At 44.9% G+C, this 24,303-nt stretch overlaps 1 protein-coding gene across 1 annotated transcript in view; it reads right to left on the minus strand.

Annotated features, from left to right (window-relative positions):
- CNOT10 (CCR4-NOT transcription complex subunit 10) overlaps positions 1 to 24,303 on the minus strand; it is a 78,173-nt gene that overhangs the window by 3,323 nt on the left and 50,547 nt on the right. The window contains exons 13-16 of the mRNA XM_045297678.1: positions 8,496 to 8,609; positions 6,853 to 6,983; positions 6,278 to 6,313; positions 5,953 to 6,080 (exon numbers count right to left, since the gene is read on the minus strand). Coding sequence (XP_045153613.1) covers positions 5,953 to 6,080; positions 6,278 to 6,313; positions 6,853 to 6,983; positions 8,496 to 8,609 — 409 coding nt within the window. The remainder of the gene's footprint in view (positions 1 to 5,952; positions 6,081 to 6,277; positions 6,314 to 6,852; positions 6,984 to 8,495; positions 8,610 to 24,303) is intronic.

Consider the following 24,303-nt stretch of genomic DNA (forward strand, 5'->3'; position numbering starts at 1 on the left):
AAAAAAAAAGCAATAGGCTGTTTGGACAACAGACTTCTGGATGGCCATGTATCAGGCATCCCTTACGAAAGAGTGTTGCACGCTCTCCCATGCTATGCAACACTCCCAGCAGTGAATTTTGGCCTGTTCACACATCCTCACATACTTGAAGTCAATCTCATCATTCTGTTCACGTGCATCCAGAGGAACCTGGGTAGGGCAGTGGGCTACGCAACTGCCTGCCAAGTGCAGATGTCAGTGGTTCAAACCTACCAACTGCTCCACGGGAGCAAGATGAGGCTCCCTGCTCCATTCCCACCCTAGAGGGCCGTTCTTCTCTGTCCTATCACAGGTGTCTATGAGTTGGAACTGACTGGACAGGAGTGGGGGTGGGTGGGTATGTGCATAAAAATAGTATGAAAATGTTACGCTTGATCTTATTTCTGTAACCAAGGTATAGTCATGGTCAGGAAGTCATAGAATGAGTTCAGCAGTTCCTGATCAGTGGAAAATAAACCACTGAAATTGTGTGGTTGTTTCTACTGAGTGGGTAATACCTACCCTAGCTTGCATATGAACGGGGTTGGGAGGGAATGGCATAGTGAGCTGTTTTTTGTGCGTTGTACACACAAAAATGATGTGTACAAGAGGGGGAGCTTCGTGCAGTTGGCCAATAGGTATGTACAACCCAAAGAAATGCACTGCCATCGAGCCGATTCCAAAAGGATGGAGTAGACTCCAATAGGACCTAGCAGAACTGCCCCTGTGGGTTTCCGAGGCTGAGACTCTTTATGGGAGCAGAAAGCCTCATCTTTCTCCTGAGAAGTGGTTGGTGAATTCAAACTGCTGACCTTGCAGTTACCAGTCCCCCTAGTTCCCAGTCACACCACCAGGGCTTCTAGAACTATCCCCAGTATATGTGACTCATGCAGAGGTGAAAGCCCCACTCTGATGGTGCTCAGATCCCTACCAATTATGCTAGCGATGCAATTCAGTTAAATGATTCGCTCTTTCTTTCCCCTGGCTTAACCCAGAATCAGGAGCCCCAGATGGCACCGTGGGTTCAGGGCCAGGCTGCTAATGGAAAGGCCAGTGGTTTGAACCCACCAGCCACTCTCCACTCGGCAGGTGAAAGATGAGGCCGTTCTGTCTGGTCAGGTCAGGTTGCTATGGATCAGCGTCACCCCCAGGGCAGTGGTTGTTAAATGGATACTACATTCTTAATAAGGAAAGGGTTTCTTCCTTCCCTCTTAGTCTTTACTTGCTTGGGCTTCTTACTCCGCCTCGTGGCTTAGACTTGGTCTGAAATGAGCTATGGGGCACCCTGAGTCTGCACTCCTCTAGCCATCTGTCTGCGGGCGGCTCTTTACCACAAAGACAGCTGTGCTGACCCCCACATCTGCTTTCCTATGTTGCACCTCAGTACTGTAGGCTGCCACCTGCCCCTTTCAGTCTCAGAAGTGTGATGATAAATACGAAATGTACCACTGAGCACATTCCCAAAGACAAGGAGCTCTGGTGGCATAGTGGTTACATGTTGAACTGATAACTGCAAGGTCAGCAGTTCAAAACCACCAACTGCCCCCAAGGGAGAAAGACTGGATTTTCTACTCCTGTAAACAGTTAGTCTCAGAAACCCACAAGATTCAGTTCTACCCTGTCCTATGGGCTCTCTATGAGTCGGCATCGATTTGATGGCAGTGAGTGTGGTTTTGGTATTCCTACAGATATAATTTAGCCAAATCATAGATTTGTTTGCTTAGGCTACATGGGGTCCTCTTCTGGGTAAGGTCGAGAGCCAACCACTTCCTTCCCTGACCCAGTCAGGGGGAAAAGAACGGAGATGCAGGCTGGTTTCCTCAGATATCAACATCCCCACAGCTTAGTATGCACTTCCACCCAACCATCTGCGTTTAGGGACCTAATGCTTCCAGGCTGCTTTGCCTCGAACCCTGTGGCTCTCAACCTTCTTCATGCCGCCACCCTTTCACACAGTTCCTCGTTTTGGTGACCCCCAACCATAAAATTATTTTCGTTGCTACTTTATCACTGTCATTTTGCTACTATTATGAATTGGGCGACCCCTGTGAAAGGGTCGTTTGGCCCCCCAAAGGGTCACGACCCCCAGGTTGAGAACTGCTGCAATCTCATCAGAACGCTCAGAGGACGTGGATTCGACAAACACACATGGACCACAAGTGGACCGGGCGGAGTGAGGCAGGGAAGGAGGGTAGGGTGGGAACCTAACCTGACATGCAACTATCATGAACCAGAACAAGAGAGACAGTGAGTCCTCTGTGAATATGCAGACGCATGAAGAAGCATTTCTCTGAAATAAGAACTTCGGACAAGGAGGTCTGCCTTTGTCCTCGCAGGGCGATGATAGGTGGACAGTGGGTGGTGGTGGTGGAAGACTGTCATTGCAGCCAATGGTAGAGGATGTTTAAGGAGCCGGTTGCCGGGGGCATAAGATAAGCCTGCAGCCTTTACTGAAACACAAGAAGTCATGGCAACAACTTTAGGAGAGGTAGTAGCATTTTGCTTAAAATGGTGTCCTTTCGAACCCTCCCTATCACAGCTCAGCCCTCCCAAGCAGGGTGGGCTTCCTAGGGAACAAAGGGCCAGGGCTCCTTGGTGAATCGGAAACCCAAGGGGCCAAAACAAAACCTGTCAGACCTGATGCCACCAGTTTCTCCAGCACAGCGGGTGCCAAGGCCACAGGGCCTCTGGCTGCAGAGAATCTGCAGGGCTCACTGCACACTGGAGAGTCAGGCTGAAAGCCCAGGCTGTTACGGAGCGCAGTCTGCGGCCCTTTAGAGAAGGGATGTTTGACACCCTGAACTCTGTCAACTGCCAAGAGCTTCCATTTTGCCCCCTTTACCTGTGTGTCCCCCTCTCATACACTCGCCCCCGGGAGAGTATGCCGCTTCATTTTTTCTGAGTTTGGTTCAGAAATGCTGGCCAGATGTTGTTAAGTTGACAAAATCTCTCTTAGAGTTATTTTCAACCTGGTCCAAACCAAGCCCACTGCCACAGAGCGACCCTCTGACAGGTGTCTGGGAGTGTAAATCCTTACAGGTGCTGACAGCCTCATCTCTCTCCTGTGGAGCAGCCGATGGGTTTCAATCACTAACTTTGGGGTTTGCAGCCCAATGCTTAGCCCACAGTGCCGCCAGCCCCATTATTTTTAGGCACAACAGTGTCATCTTTAAAGATGAGAAATTTCTGGACGCCACCATGTCTCCCTGCGAGTAGGTTTCAGGCCCACTTTGGTGACTCTGGCTAGATGCAGGGATGGGGCTCTGTGATGTACTGCTGGTGAGTACACCATCTCCCACAAATCCTACACACCCTAAGATCTGGCAAGTTCCCTTCTAGGGAGGCCTCTACTTGTAAGGTCCATGGCAACAGAAAAAGTCCCACAGGAGCAGGTCTGTATATGCAGTGTCTTATCCCTCCAACTTCGCACAGAAATAAGTGCTCAGTAAGTAACTGCTGAATGAATTTCCTTTTCCTCGAACTCCCGACGGGACTTCTAGTTGTGTGCAGCTGGTCCCCTGCTACAGGTTTGAACCTGTTAAAGGATCGAATCTCACCACCCCCCGCCCCGCCGCCCCAATGTATGTTGTAAATTCTAACTCCTACAGCCCTGGATGTTACCCTATTTGGGAATAGGGTCCTATTTGGTTCTGCTGAGGAAGCCATGCCAGTGCAGACTGTGTTTTAAACAGGTTGCTTTTGAAATACAAAGAGCAGATTAGACACAGAAGCTAGCTGGCAAGAAGGAACGTCAGACAAATGGCAGGTAGAAATGCCAAGAAGAATGCTAGAGCAGCCCAGGCCAGGGTTCTCCGCTAGAGTGGTCAGAGAGAGCCTTTTCCCAGAGCTGGTGCCCAGAACTCTCATCTAAATTGTGAGAAAATAAACTTCTGTCTGTGAAAGCCACTCACTTGTGGTATTTCTGAGAGTAGCACTAAGACAGTAAGGCAGGGCCTAAGCCCATGGCTGGTCCCAGGATGGACAGGTGGCCCATAGTGGCCCAAGCAAGCAGGCTCCTCCGGAAGTCCCGACAGTGGAGTCAGCAGGCCCTCCCTTTGGAATTCTGACCTGAAGAATCTAGACGTGAGGGTGCCAGCAGACAACCTTTCTGTAAGTGGAGTTCTTGCTAGAGCTGCCCGTGGCACTTCCCAACTATATTAACTGCAGACACCCTTCTGTGTTTAAGCTCTCGTGAGCTGTTTCTGCCTTCTGCCACGACAGAGGACCAATCAGCAAGGGACACGAAGGTGTCTACAGAGTGGTCCCGGCAGCTTTAAAAATGCTAAGTCAGACAAGGAAAAGAACCCCAACAGCCAACCTTGGTTATGCTACCATCAGGCTCAATCAAAAGTGAAGGGCCCTTTCCGCCATCCCTCCAGCCGGGGCAAATATTCGTCGTCTGCTCAGTTTAAAGGCGACTTATAAAAATATGAACTTTTAATAATAATAATTTATAAATGATCAAGGGTTCATGAGGGAGAGGGGAGTGGGGAGAAGGGGAAAAATGAGCTGATACCAAGGGCTCAAGTAGAAAGCAAATATTTTGAGAATGATGATGGCAACAAATGTACAAGTGTGCTTGACACGATGTATGTAAGTATGAATTGTGATAAGAATTGTACGAGCCCCCAATAAAATGATAAAAAAAAAAAAGATCAACTTTTTCCTGGGATAAATTATCAGTCTAAGTACACACATATTTGGGGGTGAAAAATCAAAGAAGACTGGAAGGATACACATCCAAGTGTAAACAGTGATTATCTTTTGGCACTCTGATTTGTGTTGGTTCAGGATTTCTGTGTGGGTAGTGTGTGTGCATGATCTAGGTATTTGGCACTGAGCATGCTTTACAACAGGGCAGGGAGGGGGGGGACTCCCAATGACAGAAGTCCATGGGTACACACTGCATTGAAAGGCAGCCAGCTCTGAGAGGGTGTTGATTTCAGTGGTATTGACTTGAGGCTGGCCCAGGCTTGGGAAAGGAGTGGGAACAGACACTAGTGTCATGGCTGGTCAGTGCTGACTGCCACCTTCAGGAGGATCCTAGAGTCTGATCATTCCCAGGTAACAACTCTGCAACACGACCTGTGAAGAGACTTGCCAAGTTGGACATGTTCCAATATGACATGTACCCACAGATTGTTTCTCCCCCTACATCACATGCACACACTAGCCACAGAGAAACCCTTCAACAAACCCCAGTGCTAAAAGAGAATCACTGTCCCCCTCCATGGCCATCAAATCAATTCTGTCTCACAGTGACCCTAGAGCAGCGGTTCTCAACCTGTGGGTCTCGACCCCTTTGGGCGTTGAACAACCCTTTCACAGGGGTCACCGGATTCAGCACAGTAGCAACATGACAGTTATGAAGTAGCGGCGAAAATAAGGTTATGGTTGGGGTCACCACACGAGGAACTGCGTGAAAGGGCCGCAGCGTGAGGAAAGTGGAGAAGCACTGCCCTGGAGCCTAGTAGAGCTGCTGCCAGGTTTCCAAGGCAGCAGATCTTTATGAGAGCAAACGCCACCTCTTTCTCCAAGGAGCAGCTCATGGGTTTGAACTGCTGACTTTGTGGTTAGCAGCCCACTACGCCAGCAAGGCATAATCACGGTCCAGTCTCCTATAAATTGCTGAAATTGTAAAAAACCACGAGAAAACTCTTCACGTAGGTTTGTTTGCAATACCCATAAGTTCTGTTTGCCCTGAAAGAATAGTCCCAAACTGGGAAGGGTAATGTTCAAATACTAACTAAACTGACCAGAAGGCTATAAAAATTTACCGACCAAGGGGCTTCATAAAGTTCATGGGAAAATAGAATGAAATAATGATATAATTTCACCATGAACTTTCCCGAGCCCCCTCGTAACAAACCCATACCGCTAAGCCCTTGGCTGGCTGCTTTCGAAGGCCTGGCCCCGCCCGTCCTCTGGTCTCACCTGGTGCAGACACTTCCGGGCTTTGTCATACTCGCTCCGCAGGCAGTAGGCGCTGCCAAGGTTGAAGAGCATCACGGTCCTCGCAGAGTTGACAGAACTTGGGTAGCATTGAGGGGCCCGCTTCCCGGCTGGGGAGGAGGAGCGCACACTATGTGGGAGAGGCAGAGCCCCGGGCAAGGGTGTCTCCCCATCCACTACCCAGCCACCCGCCTGCCAGGAGCATAGCACTGCCCCCCAGGCTCCCATAGGACACAAAAAGCTGATTCTTTGGGATGCCAGCCAGGCGCTTAAATATTTACTCTGAACGTAGAAACGGCTTACTTACAGGATTCCATGGCTTCATTTTCACCTTTGTCTGATCCTACAAAAGACATGGAAAAGAGATTCGAGGGGGGGCAGGAAAACAGTTGACTTTCTGAAAAATGAATTTTCTTTTAGGAAACGGCTGTCAAGTATCAAAGCAATTTGTCTTATTTACTTTTCATGTGGTGGTTCTATTAAAAGACATCCAACATGCTACCACCCACCATTGCCTGAGGCCTGAGAAATAACCTTTCATAAGGTGCTTGCCACTTAGTCTCGCATCCTCACAACACTTAAACTATGATTTACAAGTGATTTTTGAATGCAATTATTTGTACTCCCCCTGGGGTGTGAAATCACTCCAAAAAGAAAAGTACAGCGGCAGTACCAAAACAAATGGTCTTAACCCCATCAGCTTGTCCAAATCAATTCTCAGGCTCACTTAGCAATTACTTCAAAATCAGAACAGTCTCAAAGTGGAGAGCTGCCGACAACTTCCTTCCCTTTACGGCTCTGCTCCAAGTCTCCACCCATCCTGAATCCCAGCAGGGCGGCAGCGGAGGCAGGCTGGCTCTGCCAGGCTGTGCCCTCATTAACCTTGGTCCTGCTCATTCGAAGAGATCCCTAAGGAGACGTCGGTGACATTCTCCGGGTTCAAGTGGGTGATGGCATCCGATATTCTGTCCAGAGAAATGAGGGCTTCTGCAGCATATAAGTGGCCCAGGAACCTAAAACGGAAAGGCAGAGTTCACGCAGACCAGCATGTCATCACAGAGTCCGGTGTACTGTGACACACTTCATACATTTCAGGTCTCTTTGAATGGAAATCTAGCTTAGAGAAATGATTAAAGGGCATCATACATTTTTGCTTTTTAAAAAATCTTAAAATAGGCAACAGCTTTTTTATTAACTCAGAAAGTTCAAAACGGACAAATGTGTGCTCTTAATTACACAGAGAATAATGCTAGCATCTAAAGGCAGTAGGGCTCTAAAGTGAGAGGCAGGCCCCACAGTGGGAGGGGTGTGGGTCCCTCGTGTGGGGACTCGGGACCCAACGCCTCCAGCCTGTGCTGTGGGAAGAGTTTGAAGGTGCTGGTGTGACCAGTCTGGCTGGAGGAACCTTCTGGGGATTCCAAAGGCTTCTTTCCTGATTCCAAGAGTTGGAGTCCAATTCACAGTGATCCTCACAGCGGGCAGAGTAGAACTGCTCCAGAAGGTTTCCCAGGCTGCACATCTTTATGGAAGTAGACAATCACCACTTGCTCCTTGGGAGCAGAGGGTAGGTTTGGAAATCTTCACATGCTTGCCTATTGCACCCCCAAGGACTCCTTGACAAGGTCTCTCAGGCCCATTCACGTCGCGAGAGGACGTCACCTGAGTCACAGATTGGAGACTCTAAGTCTGCATCAGGAGCCCTGGAGGCATAGTGGGTTATACCGCAGTGTCAGCAGTTCGAAACCATCGGCTGCTCTGAGGAAGAAAGATGAGGCTTCCTTCTCCCTTCGCCTACAGGGCAGTTCTACTTTGGTTAGGGCCTCTGAAAGTCGGAATGGGATCGATGGCAGTGAGTAATAGGGACAGAACCACAGGAAGCATGAACAACACTCTCTTAGTGCTGCATAGAGCACTGGGGGCTGTGGATAAAATTTTCCCTGTCAGTATTACACATGCATGCTAATTCCTACTCAATTTAAATGAAAGAAAAGATGCGAAGTTCTTCAGAATAGTTTACATGTGTGGAAAGACTGAGCCTCGTGAAATGGAACGGTTTAGAAAATACTCTTTTCAAAATTTCCTGTTTGAAAAACAATAAAAATAAATCAATCAATAAATTTCCTGTTTGTATACGTCAGCTGTATATTTCAAAACATTTATGATGCTGACCAAACTTCTCCCTCTGGGGCGTGAGTCTGCTCCTTACAGACTCATCTGGTGAGAGTTCGACTTGGTTGGCCTCTCGTTCCTTGTACATTTCCACTCTGCCTGGAGGTGCAACACGTGGGGAAAATAAAACACTACTACCAAGATACAAGTTGAAAAAATGTTTGTTGGGAATCAGTTGCTTTCCCTAGAAAATGTACCAGATGCCCTCAGAAAGTTTGTGGAAACATTTCCATCACCTTTTGATTGCACCTTTGGAAACCCCCTGGTGTATTCCACTCGGATGGCACAGGCCAATGGGAAAGCTTCCAAGCAGACTGGCCAACCGCGGACACGTACTGAGGGCAAGTCACACTTACTTCAGAGATCCTGACAGCTTGGGCTGCTGAAGAAGTTTATCTGCGTGACTCAAAGACACGAGGTTGTCACCCAAAGCCAGCGCCACGTAAGCACTGCAGGCGAGGATGGAGCACCTAGAACACGAGAAGGAGGGGCTGAAAACCGGGGCCACAAAACCCACACAGTCCCGAGTAGAGCTGCGATGTGGTCACCGGGAAGAAGACGGGAAAGCGCCCTGCTGTCAGCAAGAAGGAAAGGGCTTATGAAACCCTGTCTGAAGCTCTGCTTGGCTGCCCACCTAATTCTCCTCCTGCCCCAACCAGTTCACACCTCCATCCCATTGCCCAAGAGAATACTCTCTCGGAGTTACACGGTTAGCCTATAAAATACAATGTCCTCAACGGATGAGTGAGCACTTAAACCCATAGAAAATTTCTTTTAGTATCCTGGAAATAAGACTAAACACACAGATGTTATTCTTTTTTTTTTTTTTGCCCCTTTGATGTTATTCTTTCTACATACATTTATCGTTTTGTTGAGAAATACAATTAACTGATTGAAAAGCCTGTACAGCACAGCCTATGTGATTAAGTGTTCCTTTTCTGAACATATTAAGAAGTCTATTGTTCTTGCTCTAAGAAATATTATTCATGGTAACAAAAAATTAATTCCGGCAACTAATGTATAAGTGTGCTTTACACAATTGATGTATGTGTGGGCTGTGATAAGAGTTGTATGAGCCCCAATAAAATGAGGGGGAAAAAAAAGAAAATGGGGGGGGGAAGAGTGTTAACTGTGGGTAAAATTTTCTCAAATTCTTAAAACACATCTCACCTATTGGTATTTAAAATCAAATGAGGTGATCTACGCCAAATGTGTTTATAAAATTGATAACCGTAACACATGGCTCTTAGTAGATGGTGAACTATTATATTTTTTACTTCTTTTCGAATTTTGTTTCTTTTCTATTTAGACTTGCTAGAGGTTTATGAATTTTTAAGGTGTTTTATAAAATAAACACTTCCTTTTCCTCAAAAACAAACAAACAAACAAACAAACAAACAAACAAACAAACAAACAAACAAACAAACACACATTAATCCATGCAGCTACAATGATCCTAAATATTCAAGAGAGGTGGGGTGGAGAGGCTGACTATAATAAACACATGTGAAGGTAAAATTTTAAGTTAAAAAAAAAAAAATTTACCCCCTGCTCGCACTCTCAGTCCAGTGCTCTCCCCTGCCCTCGGCCCACGCTGTGCGTGGACCTGGCTGGTAAGATCATGGCCATCCAGGAGGTCTGTCTATCATCTGACTCATGGAAGCAGCAGTGAAGAAACCAAATGACATATTATATTGGGTAAATCTGCTACAGCGGACCTCTTTAATATGCAAGGATGTCACTTTGAGGACTGAGGTGCACATGATCCAAACCATGGTATTTTCAATCACCTCACATGCATGTACGTGAAAGCTAGACATTGAATAAGGAAGATGGGCGAAGAATTGATGCATTTGAATTATGGTGTTCTCAAAGAATACTGAATGGACTACCAGAATAACAAATAAATAGGTATTGGGAGAAACAGTCAAAATGGACCTTAAAACTGAGGATGATGAAACTGCACTGCACATACTTCGGGCATGATATCAGGGGAGAGACCAGTCCCTGGAAAAGGATACTGTGTTTGGTAAAACAGAGGGTCCGTGGAAAAGAGAAAGAAAGTCAGTGAGATGGATTGGTACAGTAGCTGCAACAATAGCTCAAACCGAACGATAGTTGTGAGGAAAGTGCAGGCCTGGGCACAGTTTCATGCTGCTGTATATAAGGTCTCTATTAACTGCAACTGCCTCGGGACACCTAACAGCAACAAGATCATTTGGCTAAAAGTTGAGCCATGAAGGGGGAGTTCAATTCCATGTTTGAATGGTATCTAAGAACACGTCTCCATTGGACCAGTAAGCCTGGACCTCTATGATCTGTTGCTCCACATTTCTCTCCCACTCTACATACGATCTTCTCATGTGGTGCCTTTCAGAGTGGTTGATAGTGGTCGTCAGGTACCATCAAGCCCAGTGGTTCTCAACTTTCCTCATGCCACCACCCTTTAATATAGGTCCTCATGTTGTGGTGACCCCCCAACCATAACATTATTTTAATTGCTACTTCATAACTGTCATTTTGCTACTGTTATGAATTGTAATGTAAGTATCTGATATACAGGATGTATTTTCATTGTTACAAATTGAGCATAATTAAAGCACAATGATTGATCACAAAAAAACAATATGTAATTTTATATTGTGAAATATTTATTTCTAATTACAAATAAATAAAATTTTGTCTTGAAAAAAAAAATTAAGTTACACCGATTGTGCTAAGTTGGATTGGAAACCTAAACTTGTTTGGTTTTCTTCTTAAAGGGCGGCTCATTTAAAACAAGCCTCCCTGAAGACTTGACACTAATAGATCACTTGAATGGTAAACACTGGCTCCACAAAGCAATCTTAAAATAAACCCGTCAGGTAGAAATGAGGCCTGAATGGCTGACCACAGATGATCCAATGTTGATACGGAGTTCTGAGTTATGTTTCCAAATTACAATACGTACGCCACACACCACTAAGTGCTTCTTGGTAGGCGGTGATTGTGGCCCACGGGAGAATGGGATGACCAGAGCACCAGTCTCCCCTAATGCTCGGAAGGTCTGGCTAGAAATGGCACGCCCAGGGAAAACGGAGTTTGGCAGATTTACAGCAGTCAGCTGTTTCCTCGCACTGTCCTCGGGCTCCGAGTTGCTGGAATCTTGGAAAATTATCCACTGAAGGAAAAGGAGCAACAGAAAAGGAAAGGAGGCAAAGGAACGTCAAGTGTATGGCCTTGAGGTAACACAACTCCTGTTTCCCCAGGCAGCAAATGAGACGCGGAGACAGGAAATGCATCTTCTAGCTTGGCATGCACGCTTGAAGTGAGAGCAGCACTCGACACTGTGGCCTTCGCACCCACTGCACACCACGTCCTACCACACTGTCCTGTAGCAGTTCACAAGACCTTCCTCACAAGGAAGTTCGCACATGGAAAAAGGTGACATGATGCTTTTTCTAAGTTCCATGCATACAAAGCATGGGCATCCGACCTTGTTAAAAAGGGGGCAGAGAGAAGCCGATACAGACATTACAGACAGACGTTTGTGAGAGCAGTAAAGATCCACACAGCCACCCAGGGTTTTTGCGGTTGTACGTCTTTGTGGGAGCAGCTAGCCTCATCTTTCCACCGAGGAATGGCTAGTGTGCTTGAACTACTTACCTCTTAGCTAGCAGCCCAACGTCTGGCCAGGGCTCCTTTTTGTTTGTGTGTATCACCTCAGATCTGAACTACTGTATGTTCACAGAAGAGAGGAATTTGAGAGCAGGCAGTAGTGCCACTTCCAAAAGGGTCAGTCAACATTCCACGGTCTCCAGGAGTTGGCTTCACAAGCAAGGCTGCCCTGTGGTCACAGCCCTTAGGGGGTGAAGGGGGAGCCCCCTTCTGATGAAAAATCAGGGGAACTGAGGTTGGAACTGGCTAATTACTTCTAGTTTTCAGAAAGCCCTTCAGTGGTTACTTCTGCATAATGAGGTCAGAGAGACGTTGTTTCTTCTTTTGGTTTATTTGTGGTTATTTTCTTTGTGTGTGTGTGGTTATTATCTTAATAATTTAGATCCACAACTAACACCCACGGAAGCAGCAACCAAGAAATCCAACAACACATTGCATTGCACAAATACTGTATGATCACACTTAAATGAAAGACCTATAATGGGCAAATGCTTAGCTTCCAGATCATTCAATTGTGCTCATGCAAAAGCTGTCATAGACCAAGAGGCACACATTCAAACACAACAAGGGGATATTGCATGTTTAAAATCAGGAAAGGTGTGCATCAGGGTTGTATAAGCTCGCCACACTTATTGACTCTGTGTACTGAGCAAGAGATCTGAGAAGCAGAACTATATGAAGAGGAGTGTGGCAGCATCAGGATTGAAGAGACTCACTGGAACCTGTGACATGACTGCTCCCAGGGAAGAGGATCTGAAGCTCCTACCGATGAAGATCAAAGACTACAGCCTTTAACAGGGATTACACTGAACATAAAGAAAACAAAGCTAGACATCTTCACCGTGAACAAAGAAATGATCCAAGTCGTCAAGGATTTCATTTTACTTGGCTCCACAATCAACCTTTATGCAAGCAGCAACCAGGAAATGCAAGGGTGTATTGCAGCGGGCAACCGTGCTACACAAAACCTCTTCAAAGTGTTAACGAGCAGGAAGGAGCAGTCAAGATGGCATGCAGATAGAATCACCCGCCTGGTGCTTCTGTTGTTGGACCAGACATTAAGAGACAGGCATGGCAAGGAAGACTGGGGAGAAAGCAATGGGACTCACGATTCTGGAGGGACCTGGGGGAGGTGGAGGTGGGGCTGGGAAGGAGTGGTGAGCAAACAATGCCATAGATGGAAACAACTAAGGAATTAATAGCAGACCACCAGTCCAGAACCTGTATGGATGATGATCACAAACTTTAATGCCTATATCTATCTTTAACTTTCCCAAAGGTTCATTCGCAAACACCAGAACAATTTCTCACCATGTGCAAATATCCCCAAACCAAGCTCAATGCTGTGAAGTCTAGAGGACAAAGTGTAACTGCCTCAGAGATTTCCAAGTCTTACAGGAGAAAGACTCATTTTTCTCCTGCAGAGTGGCTGGTGGATTCAAACAGCTGACCTTGCGGTGAGCAACCCCATGCATGCACAACCAGCTGTAGCACCAGAGTGATGCGATGACCACCGCCATCATTTTGAGTTGCTTTATATTGGAAGTGACTGGATGGCAGTGGGTTTGAGAAAGTCAACAGAAGCAGACTGCCACATCTTTCTCCTATAGAATAGCTGGTGGATTTGAACTACTGAAATTTTGAATGCTGACTGTTTAACCACTGCTACCAGGGCTCAGTTTTATCATGTACATAAGTGCTGAACAGGTACTCGCTAAAAACCTCAGGTTTCAACTGTTTAAATGGATTTATCCAAGCTTGCAGATCCCCACTTTGACAAAAGCCCACCTGGCGGGAGCAACAGCCTCTTTCTGACCTCCCTCAGCTTGGGGCATCTTCCTGGCTGCTCCAGGTCCCAGAGTCTAGGTCAAGGCCACCTTAGGCAGGCTTGCTGGGAAAAGCCTGCCCTGGCCTCTCCCGACAGTAGGTGGGCTATTACTGCCACAGCCCACTGTCAAGCCTACTTTGGGTCCAGAAATCAGTCATGTGGTTTGCAGCAGAATTCCGTTTCCCAGGAAGCCAAATTTATAACTATGGAGGAGAAGTCAAAAATCTGTTTCCTTCCACTTTTACCAGAAAGTACCACATCTAATCATGACAGGATAAACAATTCTAATAATACAATAATCTTTAATGCTAATCAAAAAATACTTAGATTTGTGAATCCAAAACACGTGAGAGGACCACAAGTGTCTGGCATTCTGGCCCAGAGTCAAAGGGGTTAATAGCAGGGCTCACTGCCTGAAACCCAGGCAGATGCATCTGCTGCTCCTTCTCCTGGTTGCTTATCGCCCCCCAACGCCCCTCCCCTCCCCATCACACTCATGCGCCTTTCTTCATAGAAAACAACACGTCTTTCTGCGTATTCCTGCAGGCTGGGAACACTAGAAACACACACGCAACAACTATTACAACCCCAGAGAAAGACTTCACTTTGCATAGTTGCTGCTTACAGATAGTTCCTCCACCACGACTTCCTCGAGTCACTGTCCAATCTGCTCGACCAACCACTCAGTGGATCTGACAGCTCATCAGACCGCAAGAGTGAAACCTCTGGGAGAGGCACCCTAGCTTCTCCCTGCTGGGGAGGTCTGACAAGACCCCACACTGTCCCCTTCTCACGCTGGAGGAATGTCAGGAATACTGAATGCCAATCCCTGGGAAAGGGGTGGTGGGTGGAAGAAAGGAAAGGAAGAAAAATTAAAAAAGGAAAAGAAAACAAAAAGTACTTAAAAGTTGCTTAAAGTGCTAAATGATGGCAGCAAACTAGGCAAGGCTGAAGTTTAAAATTTGTCGAAACAAACATCCCATGACTTACATTCATCTAAACAAAATATCTGAACTAGCTTAACCTTTACTAAAAGAAACTAAAATGGGATAAAGCAAGTCAGTTACCATTTGCCAAAGAAAAACAGATTTGCAAAACAACTCACAAAAAACATTACTTTGAAAAAAAAAGTGAAGATGTATGAATAGTTATACAAGCTGTAAGAACCCTCAATAAAATGCTCTAAAAAAAAAAGTGAAAACCCAATAATGTAATTTCTTTCAATAAATTCAATACAGCACTGTATTTTAAAAGTTAGAAAGAAGTCAGGGTGTTTCCAGTTATTTATCACATGTGGACATTTTGTTTTCTATAAGCATTTTGTTGTCTCCTGGAAGTTCTGGGCAAACAGAACCTTATTGAAAAACACACTCCAAATCAAACGCAAGTGAAATTCTACCACAAAGAGAATGGTGCTTTCCTCCCTGCCAAACCCAGCATCCCACAGAGCCCCCTCCTAATCCTGGCCCGCATATAGTGCATGAAAAGGCACAGAGACACAATGCATGTGGACAGGGCCCTAAAGACCACCTGATCCAACTCTCTCATTTGACAGAGAAGAATGGCAGGCCCAGCAAGGTCCCACAGCCCGTCCAAGGTTGGGAGTGGCTCCACAGGGTTTCCATGGAGTGGCACAGCCACAGAAGAACCACTCTGACTCCCCAGCTCCCTTCAACAGGATCCTGAGTGCTGGATGTGAGTGATGCTAAGGCCAGCACGACCTCTGATAATGTGCATGAACTGTCACCCAGCCAGGTTTCTTCTTTGTCAGAGTTCACAGATGGGCACACCACACTAGGACCACACAGTTAGAAGAATGAAATAGGGCTGGGTCTCTATGAGCAAGAGCAATTTGAGGGTTAAAAGATTAGTAGCCATGATCCTATTTTAGGTATTTCTCATTAAGTTTGAACATCACCACTGGGTTAAAATAAAAAAGAAATATGATCCCTGAAACTGCTCTGTGGTCTATCAGCCATTTGTCTGGCTCATCTTCTAATCAAGGAATGAAAGAAGGCTACTTTTACTTATTTATTTTAAATCATTTTATTGAGGGCTTGTATAATTCTTACCACAATCCATACATACATCCATTGTGTCAAGCACATATGTACATTTGTTGCCCTCATCATTCTCAAAACATTTGCCTTCTACTTGAGCCCTTAATATCAGCTGCTTGTTTTTCCCCCTCCCAGGAGGCTACTTTTAATTGAACAGGAAATAATTCACTGAGCATCACATTAAGAACAGTTAATGAACTATGTAATAACTCATTGCCACTGAGTAAATTCTGACTCATAGCAACTCCTACAAGATTGGGTAGGGGAGATCCTGACACTGCGATTCTTTATGGGAGTAGAAAGCCTCATCGTTTTCCCTTGGAGCAGCTGGTGGTTATGAACTGCTCACCCTGTGTTAGAAGTCAAACAAGTAATCACTAACAAACAAGTAACCAGGGCTCCTAGGCAAACTAACTAGGCTTTTATAATTTATACTTGTAGAATAATTTAATTGGGTTGAAATTTGGTCTGTAAATTTCTTTTTTATCTGGGGCCTCTTGTTAATAAATGAAAGTGACAAAATGAACTCAAGTTTCACTTTCATTTTGCATGCTTTGTGAATTCTTCTGGAGATACTCAGTGTTAGCCCCAACATCATTCCCTGTCCTGTCCCACTTCTGCTATCTTCCTTTCTAGAGTCTAGAGCAACCTTACATTTACTACTAGAAAATACAAGTTCAACTAGTGTCCTAATCTCAGAATGAGTAACAAAGGTGTTCTTTTAATATGCAACATACCCAGGGGTCATTAAAGCACTACAAAATGTCAATGTGACTAATGCTACGAATATCGTGAATATTAGCAATCAAACCCTTGTCTTGTAACTTGTACCATATATTAAGATTATAAAAATGGGTAGAAGATTTAAATGTAGGAAATAAAATATGAAAGTCTTAGAAGAAAGCAGAATGGTAAAATCATTAAGACCCTGGATTTGTGAAAGGATTCTAAGGCACAGAACCTAAAGTACGAGAAAGGAAAGGGAAAAAATAAACAAATTGCATTTCATGAAAGTGACAAACGTTGTGCTTCAAAGACACCATCATCAGAGTGAAAAGACAACTCGCAGAACGGGAGGGGAGGGTTATAGACCGTGTTATCTGCTAAGGGACTTGTTCCAGAATGTAGCGAGAACTCATTCTGTAATTCAAGAATAAAAACAAAGGAGCTCAATTTTAAAAAAGGCAAAGGACACTAACAGCTATTTTCCATGGAAGATATACAAATGACTTAATAAGTACATCAGGGAAATGCAAATCAAACCACAATCGGACGCTACTTTGCACTCACTAGCATGGCTAGACTCAAGACGTCAGCTAATACCAAGTGCGGGCATGGATGTGGGAAACTAGGGCCTCACATATTGCTAAAAGGAATGTAAAAATGTGTACAAGCTTTGGAAAATGGTGGAATAATTTCTTCTAACAGTTTAACACAGAGTTATATGGCCTCTGGTGATTCCATTCCTAAGTAAATAGCCAAGAGAAACGAACACAAAAGTTGTAAATGAATGCTTACAGCAGCGTTATTCACGAAAGCCCAAACCAGGAACAACCCAAATGCCCACCAACAAGTGAATGGAAAAACCAACCCTGGTGGCGTAGTGGGTGAGTTGGGCTACTATACACAGTCAGTGGTTCGAAAACATCGCCGCTTTGAGAGAGAAAGTCCAGGTTTTCTAGTCTCCTAAAGAGTTACAGTCTCTGAAAACCCTGTCCTATAGAGTTGCTATGAGTCAGAATGGAGTCGATGTCAGAGAGAGTACTGTGTCATACAATGGAATATTGCTCAGCAACATGCGACAACTTAGACAAACCTTGAGAACATTATACGAAGTCAAAGGAGCCCGGACCCAAAGAGTAAGACTCCAGTCATGTGAAAGTCCAGAATAGGGATAGCTATAGAGACAAGAAGTAGTAGTTGGGGGTGGGCGGGGGACACACACACTAGAACGGCACCCAAAAGGGAGTTTATTTTTGAGATAACTGTATCTCAAGAAAATTGTTCGGGGGGAGAGGGGGACCCCCCAGTAGACTGTATTTAACTTTATTTTTAAACACAAGTCTGATCTCAAAAGCTGTTGTTTGATAGGAACTGGAAACACAGGGAATCCAGGACAAATGATCCCTTCAGGACCAGTGGTGTGAGTGGCGATACTGGGAGGGTGGAGGGAGGGTGGGTAGGAAAGAGGGAACCGATTACAAGGAACTATATGTGACCTCCTCCTGGGGAACGACAACAGAAAAGTGGGTGAAGGGAGACGTCCAACAGGGCAAGATATGACAAAATAATAATTTATAAATTATCAAGGGCTCATGAGGGAGGGGGGAGCAGGAAGGGAGGGGAAAAATGAGGACCTAATGCCGGGGGTTTAAGTGGAGAGTAAATGTTTTGAGAATGGTGAGGGCAATGAATGTACAAATGTGCTTTACACAATTGATGTATGTATGGATTGTGATAAGAGCTGTATGAGCCTCTAATAAAATGATTTTAAAAAAAACAAAACAAAAAAAGCTGTTGTTTGTTGCCTTCTATTGTAACGCATAACAAGCTCCACAGGGATTTCAAGACTGCTACCTTTCAGAAGCAGATTGCCAGGTCTGTGTTCCAAGGTGCCCCTGGTTGGGCTCAAACCACAAACCTTCTGTCAAGGAGTCTAGTAAATAAGCATTTATGCAACGCAGAAACCCTTAAAAAAAAAAAAAAAGCACACCTTTAAAATACAACCAAACATTATCTAAGGATTCATTTTATAAGTGGATATGGCCAACATTCACACCAGTATCAAGGGCTAAATGCCAACGGTGCACAATACAGATCATCTCCATCACCCAAGGTTTCCTTTCACTATAAATGGTTTCGTGTGTGCTTCAACTGCATAGAAGTAAACTATACTGTATGAGCCTTATACTACGTCAGAAACCCAGAGATTCGCCCATGCTTATTTGTGCCTCAACAATTTTCTTTTAATAGCTGAGCAGTGCTTCTCAAAGGAGCTTTGATGGTGCAGTGCTTAAAGTACAAGGCTGCTAACTGATAGGTGTGTGGTTTGAACTCACTAGCATTTCTGTGAGAGAAAGATATTGCAACCTGTGTCCATGAAGTATATGTGACCTAGGAAACTCTTTGGTGTGGTGGTTCTACATGGTTGACCTACATGACATAGGGTCATTATGAGGTCTAACTTACTTGATTATAGTAAAAAATCCCAGGCACTGAAAATTTTATAGAGTATAGTTGTATTCTGCTACACATGGGGCCGCCATGAAACAGCGCCAACTAGTACACCTTTACAACTGGTTTACGCTTCCAAGACACAGGCAGTCTGCAAGTAGTGATGTGTTTACCTAATGATGGATACCTGGGCTGCTTCAGGTTTTTGGCCACCATGAATAAAACGGCTAGGAAATTCTTGGGTGGTCTAGTTTTCATTTCAGCAGTGGAGCCACCTTAAAATTGCAAAGTCATCGCTTTTATTGACTTCAAGGCTACAGAGTATGTCCCCGATTGCCCTCCCTCCACCAGTCCCCAACTGAATGAGACTCATGGCTTTGCACAGCTTTGAGTGGCTCAGCACTGAGACCATATTCTAACACTATAAATATATATATGTATATATATGTGTATACACACACACACACACACACACACAATTCTCCACCCTTCCAATACGTATTCATGTCTCTAAATTTATTGAGTCTCACAATTAAGGTACTGAATTGATTTCTCAGATGTTTTCCTGATTGGAGGATAATTTTTTCTTTGTTACCACTGTGGGGAAAAAGTTTTTGAAAGCTTCCTGTATTTTGACATAGAATTGGACAACTGACTTCAGTCTCTGTAAACATACCCACAACTTAGTTAAAATGAGTATTTCAAAAATCCGTCCTCATTTGTGTACAAAAATAAAAGAACAGAAAGGCTCAAGGCTGTGAATCCGTACTGTCAACAGCAGCCAGTACAACAGTCACGATAATTTACTGCATATTAGTAATGCTGGAGATAGGAAGTAGGGGCTCTGCATTGGTGTCTTGGGTATTAAAAGGTCAAGTGTAATAATAGTCTACGGAAATGAAGCTATTCACTAGTCACACACATTTCCAATCACGCAAAGCAGCTCAGGTCAGAAACACATGATGATTCCAGCAGTCCCCAACTGTAACAGAGCCACTGTGCTTCCTCCGCCTCCAACCAGGGAGGACAGCTGGCTCCTGACAGAGAACTGGCCTCACCACACCAACTGCTCAGAGAGCTTTATAGCTTTGAAAACGAGACAACTCAACTTTTATGACTTCTTCTCTGCCCCGTTTGTGTCCACAGCACCATTGCTACTGTCTGAAGCAGTTCTGTCTCTAAATCTACCCTCAGGCTCCTCCGTCTTTCCACTTCCTTTGTCCCATTTGTTCCCTAAGAATAAGCCGGCGAACCCATCTGTGCCTCATTTGATGATGACAGAATTCCTCATGGAGACTTCCTGCTCCTTTCCACAAAATAGGGAAGTACTTTCATTTTCTCGGACAGTCAGCAGTCCTGCTCCTGGAACGTATGAAAAGTAGAGTAGTGCCGTGAAAGGAACGGAATTCTTTGACAAGTATCCCTCTCCTTTGAAGCCATTCACAGAAGGCGACACTGACCCACGTGGCTCTGCAGCTGTCCAACCATACGGAACACTACACCTCTCAGGTTGCATGTTTAAATCGAGCAATCCTAAGATTAGTGCCATTCAAAGAAATTTTTCAAAAATTTAATGAAGTCTGAAACACGTTTCAAATACATTCTTTGTTAAGAACTCCCAATCCAGTGCCATATGGACCCTATAAAGGGTTTCAAGAGTGGGCATCTTCATGGGAGCAGACAGTCTTCTTTCTCCTGTGGAGTGGCTGGTGGTTTTGAACTGCTGACCATGCCTAGTCCAAGTCCACAAGCTGTTAAAGACACTCCTTAAAAATGTGTACAAACCAAAAAGGATAAAGAGCGAGAGAGGAACTAGACCCATACTGGCACACCAAGCCCTGAGGCTGACGTGATGATGCCCCTGCACGGAGCTGACAAGCCCGAGAGAGGACTACAGGGCCGACAACAGTTCGAGACACAATGTCCCCTGGCTGGAACATATTGCGACAGAGGACGATACTGGGATACATGGCCAGACCGGTCCGACCACTCCTACAGTGGGGCAAACAAAGAAGGGAATATAACAGATAAGCCACGGGAGCAACGCAAAGCCACAAAGCCACCGAAATAGACATTCAGGCTAAGAGGTGCAGTTCACGGGACCCCCCAGGACTGGTGGGGAAATAGTCATAAAGGGCAGGGGAGACCTAGAATTATGTATGCTTTTTGGGGTGGTTTGGGGGCTACTTTTCCTCCCTTTCTTCTCTCTCTCTCTCTCTCTCTCTCGCTTTCCCCCCATTTTTATTCAATCTTTTTGTTTTGTCTCTGTTAGTGTGGTTTTGCCTACCTATATAAGACAGGCATAGGAAAAACATCTAAGAAGAAAGCAACATTGGTCCTGGATGCACCTGGGGGGAGGAAGAGGCAGTGGAAAAAAGCAGTGGGCAAACAATAACATAGACAGGGGAACAACTGGAGAATTAAAAACGAGGGGGACATAGAGATTTCATTGGCATTGGAGCAACAGAAATCAAGCTGTGAGGAATTACTAAGAGGCAGAAGAAGGGCAAGTGTGATGGTGGGGCAGGAGTAAGATAAAAACATACAGAAGAAAGATGTAAGAAGCAAAGCTATTGATAGAGGTATAAATGTAGGTGTGCACTTATGTAAATATATTAATTCATAAAAATAGAAGTACTGGCCTATGTATATATATTTATATGGCAATACATTGAGGTAGTGGATGGACTTTGGGCCTCTGCTCATGCCCTCTCTCAATGCAAGAACACTTTATTCTAACAACCTGGCATTCTGTGATGCTCACCTTCCTGACAAGATCCCTGAAGACAAAATGGGTGCATAAGCAAATGTGGTGAAGGAAGCTAATGGTGCTCGGCTATCAAAAGATAAAAATGTCTGGGGTCTTAAAGGATTGAAGTTAAACAAGTAGCCATCTAGTAGAGAAGCAACAAGCCCGCATGGAAGAAGCACAACACCCTGTGCAATCGCAAGGTGTCAACAGAATCAGGTAACAGGCACCAGAAGACCCAACAACAAAACAAAGAAGACATATTACTGAGAACAAGGGGCATCAGAACAGAGGCCCTATGGGAAACAGACAGATTTCTCTCAAGTTGTTCCCCCCAAATATATGCCAGACTGAGTTGCTTGAGAATGACTATACACTTGGAGGTCATCAGGAGTAGATAAGGGGTCATTCTCCCTAAGAGCTATCAGCCATCTAGACCAAGCAGACACCATTGTTTATCCCACAACAAGTAGGGCCCATTCCCTTCTGATAAGGATAGTAGTTGTCTGTTTCCTTGTAGGAGACACCAGAGGTCAAACCCGCCCAAGGAGGACCAAGGTTAGGCTGCCATCATGAATCCAGAGTCTGCCGATCTTGTCACATGTATACCCCTAGACCTTCCCATTCCCATGGGCACTCCCCTAGCTCATCCCCTTCCTGTTTCGCTTATGCCTATCATAGATCCCCTTCCTACAATGTGTATACCTATTGTATTGCCCCTTCCTGTGACGTGTGGTTACCTGTAATCATGTCCCCCTAAAGAGATATAACACTTGGTTAGGAATAAAGGGAAAGCTCTCTCCGGCTCCCAGGGGGCCGGGAGCTCGCCCCTGCTCTAGTGGCTGGGCTACCCCCACATCAACCATCCAGTGGGGCTGAGGTGAGCAATGCTACCATGAATTGTGTCTGACTCCATAACTTGAATCTCTCCTCTACCTCTCATGCTCTCTCTGACTTTACTATAATCTTTACTTATTATCGCTGAATAATTGCGCCTACCGGACCTGTGATGATTTGTGGGGGACCCTCTCCTTCACCCTACAAGGCCCGAAACCCATCTGTAGACAATAGGTCATCTCCTCACATAAGGGTCACAAGGAGTCAACCAGGGCCCAGTACAGCACTGTTGAAACACACAATATTCCTCTGTTTCTTTAAGGCTTCCTCACCTGCCACTAACATGACCCCAGCCCTGCCTTTCAGTTCTGGCTAGATCAGATCATGTACACTGGTACAGATAAGAGATCACAAGAGACAGAATTCAGATCAGATAAACCCCTCAGGAACAGAAATGCAAGCTGCAATACAGGAAGGGTAGGCGAAAGGTGGGGGAAGGAGAAGACAAAGGGAGAACTGATCACAATGATCGATGCATAATCCCACCACCAACCCCCAGGGGGATTAGCAACAGAAACATGGGTGAATGAAGACAGCGGTTGGTGTAAAATATGAAAACAATAATGAAAATAAAACAAAACAAAAATGATTTACAATTCAGCAAGGGGTCATGAGAGTGGGAGGGGAGTATGGGAGGGGAAAAAGAGGAGTTGATACCAAGGGCTCAAATAAAAAGTAAATGTTTAGAAAATGATGATGGCAACATATGTACAAATATGCTTGAGACAATTGATTTATGGGTTTTTTTAAGGCCTGTAAGAGCCCCCAATAAAATGATTTAAATAAGAAATAAAAATAAATAAGAAAATGTGTACAATGTTGCAAAAGATGTTGAACTGACAAGTGTTATTTATATTTCTATAATAATAGAGTGCATATAATGATGTTAATATAGAATTATTAGTAAGAGCAAAATCTTAAAAACATTCTTTATGACCAAATATATAGGAATTCTAAATATATTACGCACTTATATGAGTTGGGCTGCTAACTGTAAGGCTGGCAGTTCAAAACCACCAGTTGCTCCTAGGGAGAAAGGTGAGGCTTTCTACTGCTGTGAAGAGTTACAGTCTCGGAAATCCACAGGGCTGGTTCTACCCAGTTCTATAGGGGCGCAACGGCAGTGAGTCTGATTTGGGTATATCCATATAATGCAATTTGATACACCTATTAATTGAGCTAAACAGTTGTCTGTTTTTGTTTTCTATTTCCCAAACTGTTGTCTGTTTTAAAGACAAGTAGGAAGTTTTGATTACAGGTTGAAAAATGATGGTTTTGTGTATGCAGGGAGTTTCTCCAGTCTCGATGGGTTCAGTAAGTTCAAAAACGTGAAATTCTGATGCACATTCTCTGCCTTTTGAGTGAGATCTAGCTATTAAGACTTTGATCCCCCAATCCCAACTACATGGACAGGTGCTCCTCCCCCCATAAGAATTTACTTCAGAGGACAGCACTGAAGCTACAGCTCAGGGAGAGGGACAGGTCTGATTAGAGCACATGGGAGCAAATGAAGGGGTAGGAAGAGAGAAATCCTGACCCACCACCACGCATTAAGGACGATATTCGCATTGAGAGAAGCCAATGCACAGAAAGGACCATATGGCCAGCCCTACTGACCCATAGCCCTACAGTGGACAACACTGGAGACAGTGTGGAAATTGCGCCTGATCTGACCCCACCACACTGAAGAACAACACTAATGGGTGTGCAACAGATCCGCAAGGGGAACAGAGTGAGGAAGTCGGGAGGGAGTACCAAAAGTAGACTGTGGGGCCAGGGCACGGCACTCCATCAGACTC

The sequence above is a fragment of the Echinops telfairi genome, unplaced genomic scaffold (assembly GCF_000313985.2).
Source record: "Echinops telfairi isolate 266 unplaced genomic scaffold, ASM31398v2 ScPeMD7_7420;HRSCAF=8458, whole genome shotgun sequence".
Taxonomy (NCBI): domain Eukaryota; kingdom Metazoa; phylum Chordata; class Mammalia; order Afrosoricida; family Tenrecidae; genus Echinops; species Echinops telfairi.